This window comes from Gymnoscopelus microlampas, assembly GCF_963454915.1.
Source record: "Gymnoscopelus microlampas genome assembly, chromosome: 5".
NCBI classification, from domain to species: domain Eukaryota; kingdom Metazoa; phylum Chordata; class Actinopteri; order Myctophiformes; family Myctophidae; genus Gymnoscopelus; species Gymnoscopelus microlampas.
The window spans coordinates 26,777,723-26,790,242 of NC_139942.1; the positions used below are offsets into that span (position 1 = coordinate 26,777,723).

The 12,520-nt window shown below is 42.5% G+C and overlaps 1 protein-coding gene across 4 annotated transcripts in view; it reads left to right on the forward strand.

Annotated features, from left to right (window-relative positions):
* The window catches only part of col15a1b (collagen, type XV, alpha 1b), a 60,069-nt gene that overhangs the window by 25,801 nt on the left and 21,748 nt on the right, over window positions 1-12,520 (forward strand). For 3 of the 4 annotated variants that reach the window (XM_084056590.1, XM_084056587.1, XM_084056588.1), the window contains 13 exons: window positions 669-821; window positions 2,981-3,055; window positions 3,522-3,620; window positions 5,383-5,494; window positions 6,406-6,443; window positions 6,584-6,790; window positions 7,231-7,257; window positions 7,451-7,513; window positions 8,346-8,423; window positions 8,795-8,857; window positions 8,995-9,135; window positions 9,899-10,096; window positions 11,710-11,763. In XM_084056590.1, the coding sequence (XP_083912716.1) occupies window positions 669-821; window positions 2,981-3,055; window positions 3,522-3,620; window positions 5,383-5,494; window positions 6,406-6,443; window positions 6,584-6,790; window positions 7,231-7,257; window positions 7,451-7,513; window positions 8,346-8,423; window positions 8,795-8,857; window positions 8,995-9,135; window positions 9,899-10,096; window positions 11,710-11,763 (1,308 nt within the window). The remainder of the gene's footprint in view (window positions 1-668; window positions 822-2,980; window positions 3,056-3,521; window positions 3,621-5,382; window positions 5,495-6,405; window positions 6,444-6,583; window positions 6,791-7,230; window positions 7,258-7,450; window positions 7,514-8,345; window positions 8,424-8,794; window positions 8,858-8,994; window positions 9,136-9,898; window positions 10,097-11,709; window positions 11,764-12,520) is intronic. The other variant, XM_084056589.1, reaches the window with a different exon arrangement.

Genomic DNA, 12,520 nt, shown 5'->3' on the forward strand with positions numbered 1-12,520 from the left:
GTGAGCATGTATACAGGGGCCCGTTTGAGAGTTAATGTGGGGCCCCCCATTTCACATTAAACAATTCACTCACATTAAATTAACCAAAGTAATATTGTTTCGCCATTGTCAGCGATCTCTTTTTTTTCTTGTCTGACTGGCCTGTTCGCTCATCACTGCATCGAACTCAGCATGCAGCTCTGCCAGTCAAAGACAGTTCCCATTATTTATTTCTCATGTAGGGTGGAATTATGGCCACAGAATGCAAGGTTTAATTCTACAAGACGGCAGACTACCGCATTATCTTTGAATATATGCATTGTACTGTCAATGGCATTGTGCGTTCTCAAGCATGTTTTCATATTGCGCCAGCTATCCAAGTTGGCACGGTGCGCATTTGACACCAGTCTGTGTTACATTAGCCATTTTCTTTCAAAAGTTAATCTGATGATTAATTTAGGCCCAGATGAGCCCTGATTTAAACATCTGATTTACGTCCTGTTCACTCCATATGATATAAGACTGACAGTGACAGTCAGTCGGGGCCTACCGATCCTACCTACTACAAAAAAAAACATTAGGCCTACCTTGAAATGTTTTACCTACCTTGTAATATTTTCAGATGGGCCTATGGCCAAATACATTGGTGGTCATTGACATAAAAAAATGTAATAATGTGTTCCTGTCAGGTGGCCGTAGAATACGATGAGGTACGTCTCTACATGGACTGTGGCGAGGCAGAGAGGACCACGTTTCAACGGACAGCCGATAAGCTCAGCTTCTCGCACAACTCGGGCATCTTTGTAGCCAATGCTGGAAGCACGGGACTCCACAGGTTTTTGGTAAGTGAAGAAAGTGTGTGTGTGTGTGTGTGTGTGTGTGTGTGTGTGTGTGTGTGTGTGTGTGTGTGTGTGTGTGTGTGTGTGTGTGTGTGTGTGTGCTTGTGTGCGCGCCTACTGGAGGAGGATGAAATACTGGAGAGTTTTATGCTGACTGCGAGAATTCCAAAAGAAAAGCAGCAGACGTCTGTGTTGTGTGTGTTCTGTGTTGTCCTCAGGATCTGCCTGCATTGCATGCACGTGCACGTGCACGTGCGTGTGCGCCTGTATGTGTGTGCACGCGAGTCTGTTTTGACCTCAGAACCAACACAATCTCATTACCATGATAAAGAGCTGAAAGGTCGTCTGTCTCCTCTGGAAACTTCCCAGCAGTGTATACTTCTCTGTTTCTGGGAGACTGTACCCGCACAGGTCTATTTCTACACTGTCAAGAGTTAAATTAACACAGAGGATTTTGCGGTGCACCTATCAGCAAGCTCTTTCATAAGAATTATTTGTGAAGCTGTGCATGCAGGAACGTACCCAAGAACACATGTGGTCGAAATACCACAGACGTTGATGCCTACTAAAATGTTTAAGAAATCCATCGGTCAAAAGAGGCTTCTACTTCCATTGAAAGACAGTTCTAAAAACCCTTACCTTGAGGTTTGTTTATGAGCATTTTAGACAGCGAACATTAAATTGATGGATTATACTATTGCTAGCTAGAATAATATATACAAATGTACAGTATAAATATATAAAGTGTACATATAATTATATATACAGACAGACAACCAAGAGACAGAGAGAAAATGTTTTTGCCAGGATGTCACCTTAGCTGCAAAATATTTATGACACAGAGGAAGTGTGTAACTCAGTGAAGGTTTGGGTTGGCTTTATACAACACGGTTGTAGTCATGTGGGGTCCCAAAACAGTCAATTCACTCAAGGCTAAAAATAAGGCAAAATGGCATATTTTCAAATGAAAAAATAAAATCTAAATACATAATTATTTTCTGAGTGACACTGCTAAATTAGTGAATATGTGCTGATATACACAATTTACAATGTTAGGCATTTTCACTAGCAGAGAAAAGTGAGAGATCAGTGTACATTGCATGAACCCTAGTTAACAAACGAGTAGGCTATGTATTTTTGTCAGTATCTTCTGCAGTATATGGACAACCATCTCTAGCACAACATCCTGTGTACAAAGACGTTTTCCAACCCTATAGGACCATTTCAGAGAGCTGGATGAGATGAAAAGGACAGATAGAATGGAAGAACGAATGCTAGAAAGGAAGAGAGCAAAGAGAGTAGAGAGGGGAAAATAGAGAAAGGTGATATATGGAAGCATGGAGGAGCGAGAGAGTGAGGGGTCAAGTAGATAGAAACACAACAACAAAACTGTCCTTAGATCAAAGGCTCAACTCAAGGTATTCATGTTTCCCGTAATGCTCCATCATACGATGATGCCACATGGCCAAAACATCAGATGAGCCTGTAGATTGTCTGTTTTCAGCACGTGTCAACGATGTACGATGAAGTATAATAATCAGGCTTAATAGTGTCTGAAGAAGGGATGAGGCTTGTCAAAGTATTCCCCTTCGCTAGAATATTTTCAACATGCACACTTGAGCTGATCTCCACCTCCAGCATCCATTGGCCTCATTAACTTAAGTTAAGTACTTTTAATTAAGTACTTTGTAAATATGTAGATGACTTGTTTTTTTGTTTGGCCTTCTATTGTTCTCTGTTGATCTCCTTCCCACTTAACCCCCTACCCCTCTTCTTTTTTCTCTCTCCCCACCCTTCTTTCTACGGAATTTAACGTTGCGATGGGAGTGTTGTACAAAAACGAATTTCACCCACTTTTTTACCTTGTAAACCTGTGATGTGACAATAAACCTGATTCTGATTCTGATTCTGAACATGCAGGCCTCTCTCCAGCTCTCAGTACCATCAATGGCTAAGCTAACACCTTGAAAAAGGAGATCCCGACCCTTTCTCATGTTTCTTTATGCCTATGTTTTTTTTAAATAAAATCCAGCTCCATTCAGGAGCAGGTGACTTTAATGTTGTGTAATTCCCTTCGTTATGAATAATATAAATTAATATTTATATTATTATATATAATATTTGACAGTATATCTGCTCTCTCTCTCTCTCTCTCTCTTCAGGGTTCGATTCAGCAGTTGGTGATTAAAGATGATCCAAGAGCAGCTGAGGAGCAGTGCGAGGAGGATGACCCCTATGTGAGTGTTTTACACACACACACACACACACACACACACACACACACACACACACACACACACACACACACACACACACACACACACACACACACACACACACACACACACACACACACACACACACACAAACAGTGATGATGGTATGTGAATCAACAGTTCCCCCTAGTGGTCAAGGGAGCGTCAGCCTTGGCGGTTTCATGAGCCTTGATGAATGTCACTACTCACTTCCTGGCCAGCATATACTGATGGTTGACTATTCAGGTGCTTAAGTCAGGAAAGGAAGAATGTTTGCCACCATCATCATGACAATAGGTGCCTGTTAATTACAAGTTTCTAAAGGCTTCTCCGTTTAGACTTCTATAATAATCTGATATTATAAATTAAACCTTTTGCTTCCATGTATGTAAATGTTTACTGTAGATCTGTTTTGCCTTGAAATGATGTGATGCAATGTTTGATAAAGGCCTCAGGTGATGTCAGCGGAGACGACGCTCTGGATGACAGGGAGACCGAAGAAGAAATTATGAAAAACACGATGGACAGAAAGAACAACAGACCGTGGGTAAGATGGATGGAAGCAGATTTGGTCTGGCCCCACTTGGTTGTGATTGGATTTCTGGATTTTTGCAAATTTGGGGCGGGTTTATCACCACAGGCATTTTTTGAATTCCCCCCTTGGAAATGCAGGTTCCACACAGAGATTCCAGACTAATATCTACGTAGTGATATTAGTCTGGCCATGCCAGGCGAGGATGGATGGGGATGAGCGGGAGAAGTGATGGCTACACATTCTCCCTCTCAAGTAGTACTATAGTGACGGATTGGGGCAACATCTGACCATCCGTCAACCTTTGACATGCCGAGATCCTTGGTCATTTTTCAATGGTCCCGGTCATCTCGCCCATACTGGAATTCGGAAGTGCCGTTCTCACCCCTAACTCACACTTAAAACACCACTAAAAACACTTCAAGCAAGGGGAATGATTAAGGTTAATGTTAGGCATAGGGGACAGAGGTTAAAGTTAGGGAGGAGGTTAAGGTTAGGCATAGAGGATGAATGGTTAAGGTTAGGGGTGGGGGAAGGGTGTTACACACACACACACACACACACACACACACACACACACACACACACACACACACACACACACACACACACACACACACACACACACACACACACACACACACACACACACACACACACACACACACACAACATCGCAGTTCGTCCCATCATGTCAAGTGTTGACGGATGATCAAATCCGTCGATTGTGGGATGCATGTGGGAGGGATGTATTTATGAATGGACTGGTGGTTGATAGATCAATAGAAAAGATTAATGGAAGAAACATCACACATGCATCCTGGCACACCAGATGTCACCATGACCTAGTCTAGTGACTTCAAGAGTGCCTTTTTTGATTATGACTCTCGTTTTGACCTACAGTACTCCTAATCAGCAGGAAACGTGTACAACAGCAGTGTGTGCGTGCGTGCGCGTGCCCGTGTGTTCGGTGTTCCGTTAGCCTGTTTTATCTTCCCACAACCAGGAAGTCAGCCTGACCCATAATGAACACTGACGTTGAAACTTCAGAGGGAAATACACCCGCCATAATCTAAACAAATGCTAGTTAGTAACTGAAATCCTGGTGGACAGCCATGTACACAGACAACATGTTGCCAATTTTACAGTTTGGAGTAGACGCACAACAAGTCAGCTAGAGACTGAGAACAATCTCCCTTGCAGCCTCTGTTGTAAAAAAAACTGCGTTGAAACAGGTCTAATGACAGTGTTGCTTCCATGTCATGTTCATTTTGTAAAAAAATATATATATATATCCCCACAAAAACAAGACATAACGTCACAGCTTCACTGGATCTCTGATGTCATGTTGATGACATCATATTGATAACATCAGTATTGCCCAAACATAGACAGTGGATCTGAGATGATAGTGAAAAGATATTCAAATTTACTTCCATGGCCTGTTGGCAGCGTGCACAAGAAGTTTACCACTGATTAGTCTTGTCAGTGGTTTGCACAATTAGCCGCAGACACACACACACACACACACACACACACACACACACACACGCACAACACAGAGATAGACAGCCGCTGTTCTAGCAACTACCTTGCATTTAGAAGTCCCCAGACGATCAAGGCGGAGATCTGGCAATGCAAGACTAGTTTGGAGTAGTCTCGTGAGCCAGACTGTTGCCTGACTGTTGTTGACCTGACAACTTGCTTATTGTCTATCTCTTTTTCAATCTGTATTTCTAAATATCTCTTTCCATGTATCTGTTTGTCTGTCTGTCAGGAGGACAGTGTTCCAGTGTTAGCTCCTCCCACTGAGGCTCCAGAGGTGGAGCTAGATGAGTATTCTGGTCACCTGACCCCAACAGCGGCCTATGAAGAGATTCTGCTCACAGGTATGAGGGACATTTTGTTTTTAATTTGATATGTTTTATTGGCCTCTTGGGGCTAATGTATCATCTGCATCTGACCCTAAGGATCACTGAGCAGCAACAGTGCAGCGACCATCAGGGACTAATTCCAGTTGCAATGCCAGTACCTTGGTTAAGAGCACTGGCAGGAGTATGTAACTAGCATGCATGTCTTTTGGTGTAGGAGAAAACCCACGCAAACATGGGGAACACATGCAAACTCCACCACAATTTGACCTCTTGAGTCTTTAATCATTAATGTGTTCTGTATTTCTGTTATGGGATTATAATGCAAGCACATTGATCTGAAATTGCTATATTTATTTATTTTAGTTATTTTAGGGGAGAAAAGGTTGACATGTGAAAATAAGGTTATAATAATGACAGACTTACAAAATGGAAAATACATGTTTACATTTGGTTCCCTGATTGTCTAAAAGTACATGGTTTGGATACTTGACTCCCTTGTGTGATGTAGTAGTAGTGGGTGCATGGCGCCCATAACAATTGAGATGATAGCATACATAATCCTATAAAGATATACAGTATCTACAGTATATCTAAATAGATATAGTATCTAAAGACATTATTTCAGATATTATTATGTTCTGAAGCAATGAGGGAATCTATCGCCTTTACAATGCGCTAGACCCCTGGGAGATGGATTGCTGAGGTGGAGCGCAAAACTTACCATCAGCTCCTATTACTTACCGCATGTCTTACCGCACGTTATACCCAAGTCGTGCTACTCATACACTGAGTTGACGGTGCGCAGAACTGGGTTCGAACCCAGAACTTTGTGATCCAAAGGCGAGTGCGCTAATCTTATTATGAAGGGTTCAATTGTTTACATCTGGCTGTTTAAGGTTGTTAATGACATCATATCCTGTGCACAGGTTCACACCAAACAGAGGAACCAGGGGAGAGAGGAGATGTAAGTTCAAAGCTCAAAAGATTATTGTGTGTGTGTGTGTGTGTGTGTGTGTGTGTGTGTGTGTGTGTGTGTGTGTGTGTGTGTGGGCGTGGGCGTGTTCCGGAAGAATAAAAAAATATATATTATATTATGTTCTCCAGAGTCTAACCTATAGGGGCCCAAAAGGCGCAAGAGGAGATCAAGGACCACCTGGTCCCCCTGGTCCATCGGGTACCTCTTCTCCTTCTGGACATGGGCCGTTAAATGAGAAGTTAAATGAGCCCCAGGTTCAGCCAGGCCCCCGGGGGCCACATGGACCAACAGGACAACCTGGACCTACTGGACAGCCCGGGAAAGATGGTCAACCGGTAATTATACTACTGTAATTTAGTCCCCACTCCTTTGGGGTATTTTTCGTCACTGCACGTACATTTAATTTGTCCTCTGCGTTTACCCTTCAGTGCGTGTGTGTGTGTGTGTGTGTGTGTGTGTGTGTGTGTGTGTGTGTGTGTGTGTGTGTGTGTGTGTGTGTGTGTGTGTGTGTGTGTGTGTGTGTGTCTGTGTGTGCACTCACAGACCATAGAGTGCAATCACACAAAAAGATAACATAGGTTCAGTTGACATCTACCTACAGTGTCATTGTGGAGTTCATTATGTTCTTCAACCCTATATACTTCATTGACCGGGGTCCCCAAGGGGTCTATCTGCTTTTTTCCCCAAATGTTTGTCTATCATGCCATAGCCAGAATAGGGACGTTAGGGTTCATGGGGGTTAACATTGGCTCTTTCTCTCGTTCTCTCTCCTTAGGGAACCAAAGGTGATGCAGGAGTCCCGGTACGTTCTTCTTTTTTAACCCGTTTTGCAATCCATGTCCTGTTCTTGTGATTCCTGTGCTCTCCCCCTTCCCTCTGCAACTCGCTGTCACACCGTTCCACTGCCTACCACACACACCAAGAAGTGATTTATTTCCTTCACTGTTATGATGCTTCACATCAGATGCACTGAACTGTGTGTCGTTCTCATCCAGGGAGAGAAAGGACCTCGGGGTTTTCCAGGTCTGGCTGGAGAGGCTGGGACCAAAGGAGAGAAGGTACTGTAAATAAACATACATTTTAGTCACTTATTATTCCTCCCTGTTTGTGGTACCTTCGGGACTGTGCCCGTCCATCTGAGGTCTTATGTGGACAATCAGGGGTTGTCAAAGTTTTGGTGACTGAGGGCCGAAGACAAAATGACAAACATGTGTCTCAGAATTAAACTTTTATTCTACAATGTCAGGCACTTTAATACATTATCCGTCACTGAATGGTGAACTGTGCTTGGTAACTTTGATTTACAGCCAACTACTAGCTAGTTGCCCCCCAGGGGGCGCCATAAGGCCCAGGATAATGTTAAATCAGTGTGTCATTATGCAAAGAGCAGTGTGACCCTTCTGATTGTGACCCTATAAACTCAACCATATATTCACTGATTCATCTGGTGGGGGGCTATGGATCACCCTGCAATACTTTTGCAGGGTGATCAGTGTTGTTAGTCTTGTTTTGTTACATTTGCTCAGGTGTTGACAGTTAATGGTGCCATGAAACAAAAAGCAGATAAGTGGCCATGAGTTACATTACATCTTCCAGTCATAGCTACAGTAGAATGTACTGTAATACATTTTTCCAATGTCAAAAAGAGACATGATGAACTAATAGTAAAACAAATGGCATGGTCAGCTAACGGATTAACCACTTAAACCCTACTGTACTTTGTTGACCTGAGCCCCCGATTAGGGTTTCGTGGGGTTAATGTAAATTAGAGTAATCTCTCAGCAAGGTTTTCATCTGCTTACTATACTGTAGTTCCCTTCACTATCTATCTTTCTATTTAATTTTATTTTTCGCTCAACAACAACCTCCCACCTGCATCCTCTCATTCAGGGAGACCAAGGAGTTGGCTTACCTGGGCCCCCAGGCCTCCCCGGACCCCCTGGACCCCCAAGATCCCGCAGTGTACCTGTGAGTAATTCACCTAAAGACAATACCCAGAAAGATTGCAATATCTGCAAAGTTATATCATATGTCACTGAATGAGTACTTTGACAGTTATCTGACTACACCATGTGCGTGCTTACCATCCAATACAGTAGCTAAAAGGACACATTTTGTCATTTAGCAAAGTGTTCAACTAGCTGCAAGCTAGAAATATAGCTAACATTCTAAAACATTCTAACTTCCTTCAAGATACTGAGTTACTATTAGACTCTGTCTGTTGACATTGCAGGTGTTTAGAGATACTGAACATCTTGACAGACCTGTAAGAATATATCAATGGCCAAATTGTTTGCATCTCATTGAATAGTATAAATACCTGCCTGTGTGTGTTTCAGTATGGAGCAGATGCCCTTGGCTCTGGGTTTGAAGACTTGGACAGTGACACAGAACTGCTCAGGGTAAGGAATGGACCTGTTCTAACCACTAGATGGCAGTGTGTTCTAGCAACAGACAATGCAAAGAGAACCATACACTTCCTACCTAAACCCTAGTGATGTGCTTAACAACATGAAAACTCTTACTTTCTCTTAACTAGGGTCCTCCCGGCCCCCCTGGGCCCCCAGGGCCCCCCGGACCTTTAGGCTCAGGAGAAGGCCTGTCTTCTGGGCATGCTGGACTACCCGGTGCCCCTGGAAAAGATGGCATGAATGGGCCCTCAGGCAAGCCTGGAATACCTGTAAGTTATATTAGACAGTCATATAAACTTGTTTCAAATGCACCAGGGATGGTTTTGTCTTTTCAACAAGAGACTTTAAACCCCCTTAAACTTCAACTTTGTTGACCTGATTCCATAATAGGCCCCTTCCTTGTTTCCCTCTCCACCAAATCACCAAAACACGCACTATTGGAAAACTGGACCTTTCCTTATTTTACAATGGACTGCTGTAGTAAATATGTCAATGCAAACTAGGACCAAAATGTATCCATGTCCTGTTTAGGCTTTAACATGCAACCAATGTATTTTCAAAAAATTCTATAGTATTTGTCTTCTGGATTAGTCTGTTATTTCTGTCTCTTTTCTCTCCCACATTTCCATCTCTGTTCCTAATATTTAGTTGCTTAGTTGAATTGAACGTGTTTTACTGTTTTCTTGTTTTTGACCGAATTTCATCAACATTATGTTTGTCCTGTGTTTTTGTTTGTTTGTTTGTCTGTCAATAACTAGTCTGTCTTGTCTCCACTCTCTCTGTGCTTCATTTTTCACGTCCACTATCCCTCTTCCTTTCCACTTGTCCTTCTTTTACCTTTCATACTTTCATGCCATCTCTCATCTTCTTCTCTTATTTTTCTTTCTTCTTCATCTCTTCACATTGCGTTCCTCCTTTTGTCTTAATCTATACTCTCTCCACCACTCCCTCTCCATCCATCCATCCATCCATCTCTCTCTCTCTCTGTCTCTCTCTCTCTCTCTCTCTCTACTTACTGCATTTCTGTTCCAGATTTTAGAGGATTGGTTTAGTGGTGCTGGTACTGATGATTCAGATGCCAGCTCAGAGGCCACCTTTAAGGTCGTCTCAGAGCTCGGCTCTGGATTAAGTACTGGTTCTGGTTCTGGTTCTGGTTCTGGTTCTGGCTCTGGCTCTGGTTCTGGCTCTGGTTCCGGGTTTGAATCTGGTTCCGGTTGGGGTTCAGGCGAGGTATACTGCTCTGGTTCCCTCTGTGAACCAGCAGGCTCTAAAAGGCAGAAATACAGTCAACAAGCTTAAGTACTGGCACAGTGAGCTAACACTTTAGCAAAACCACAAAGTGTATTTATTTATTTTTAACCACTTAAGCCCCATTTAAAATAAAGCTAAAATAGCTGATTTACAAGCTCACAGCACGATAGGAGGTGTTGCGAGCTTGTAAATTGTTTGCTATTTTGACATTTTTGACATGCCAAAAATAGGTTAAGAAGAACTTCTTTCTCATTGCTGTCTAAAGAGAAATATAAATCAGTTTTCTTCCTGTCCAGAAAACCATAAGAAATTAAAAGCACTCCTTTGAGTTATTTACGTTTGTACCTTTACGTACTAGCACACATCAAATAACACCCAACTTTTAGCTCACTGTTTGAGTATTCAAGCTGACAGACTGACTGTATATGATCTCCAACCATATTGTCTTCACTAACGGCTGGTTGGTTTCAATGGCTGCTGGTTCAATTGAATTCAATGCAATGTGTCTGCAATGCGTCTGTGTGTGTGTGTGTGTGTGTGTGTGTGTGTGTGTGTGTGTGTGTGTGTGTGTGTGTGTGTGTGTGTGTGTGTGTGTGTGTGTGTGTGTGTGTGTGTGTGTGTGTGTGTGTGTGTGTGTGTGTGTGTATGGTGTGCGTGGCTCTGTGCTCGTGGCTCTGCGTGTGTGTGTGTGCGTGCGGTGTGCGTGTGTGGTGTGCGTGCATGCATACGTGTGTGACTACGTGCGTGCGTGTGTGCCATTCCTTTGCCCTTCTGCAAACTCGTAGCAGCCAACTTTTGCTAACAAGGCACCTGATCTGTATTCGATCAAGAACTTAGGTCAATTCAATTTCATTTCAATGCAGGAATTACAGTGAATTTTGAGCTGAAATGGAATTGACCTCAACCCTGTCAATTAAATTGGCCTGCTCAGTCTGAGCTGCCATTTTTGCTTCCTTCATCCAACATGGTTCATGGAGAGAATCTGCCTTTTACACTAGTCTGTCGTATTCTCTTTAATGTTCTTTGACCATATTCCAAGGGCTCTTAGACAGTGTTTCAAGGCATATTGATGTGACTGAGAATTTGTTGAAATGATTAAAGCAAATCAATGTAAAACAAAACAACACTCAAATTTGTTTGTTCGCTTGTGATCACTTCCGCTTTCCAATGTAATACAGCTAATAAGTTCATTCCGTCAGGTTATGTTTTTAGTTTTTTTCACTTCATGTAACTTATTCAAGAAGTCAATAATTTGATGAGCTTTTCAAGCAGTCAAAAATATGCAGTCACTACCCCACTGTGCCTTGGGATTTTGTCATCTATTGAAATGGATGAGAACCTCTCACATACTCATGGTAATCTTCTACTAACTGTGCGGTGCAGAAACCTGATCGTCCTTTGCTCTGGTGCAGTTAAGTTAAACCATGCTGGCTGTCCTTGTTGGAATGGCGTTTATCATTGTTGTCCCTACTGGAATGGCTGAAGGGACAACCATTGGCGAATGGACATCACATTCTTACTCATTACTTGCTAGTTTGACTATTTTTGTCTTGTCTGTATCTGTCTCTCTGTCAATGTGTCTGTCTATCTAGGGAGCAGCAGGAAGAGATGGAGTTCCAGGTCTCCCAGGAGCTGCAGGATTGAACGTAAGACCCATGACAAACTAGAAAATGACCTCAACCAAGGGGTGTCCATAAATTGTTGTGGTGCCATGAACGCAGGCATGTTGCCTTATGGGAAAGTAATATTTCTATCACAATTCAAATACTACTTGTATAATAGGGTATTCCGTGTATTCATTTAGTGTATGTGAGAAGTGTAGAGTAGCATATTTATCATTTGGAAAAAAATGAAATGTACATAGCCTGGGGTGTCGACCGGCAAGTCGATAGCTCTGGAAGTGGGTTTTGCTCAGGGTGCTGACCTGCAAGTCGGCGACTTCGAGCCATGTCCCCGCATGGACATTTGAAAAAACAGACAGTTCACTGCGAACTGCTGTAAAAAGTGAATCAGTTCTTCCTTGCCCCATGACAAACCTTTTCTCATTGTTTCATGGCCCCTAGATGCTGTATACACACTCACATGTATTACTGGGGACAATGATGGTACCCCATCCATTGTGTCCTGTATAAAAAAGTTGGATGGCTATCTGTCTCTCGAAGGAGAGATCATCGTCCATATGTATTCATTATAAAGCCCTCCAACACAGATTAACTTCTTACCATATACTTCTGGTCTTAAATTAATTCATAATTACATACAAAATACAATCAAAATGTCCTGTTAACAATGTTAATGCCCTGGGCAAAATAGTGTCAGATATGTAACAGGAGCTGTATGTATTATCCATGACCATGTCATTGTTAACAACTCCAAACCAATACCTATTCTTTCTTTCTTTCT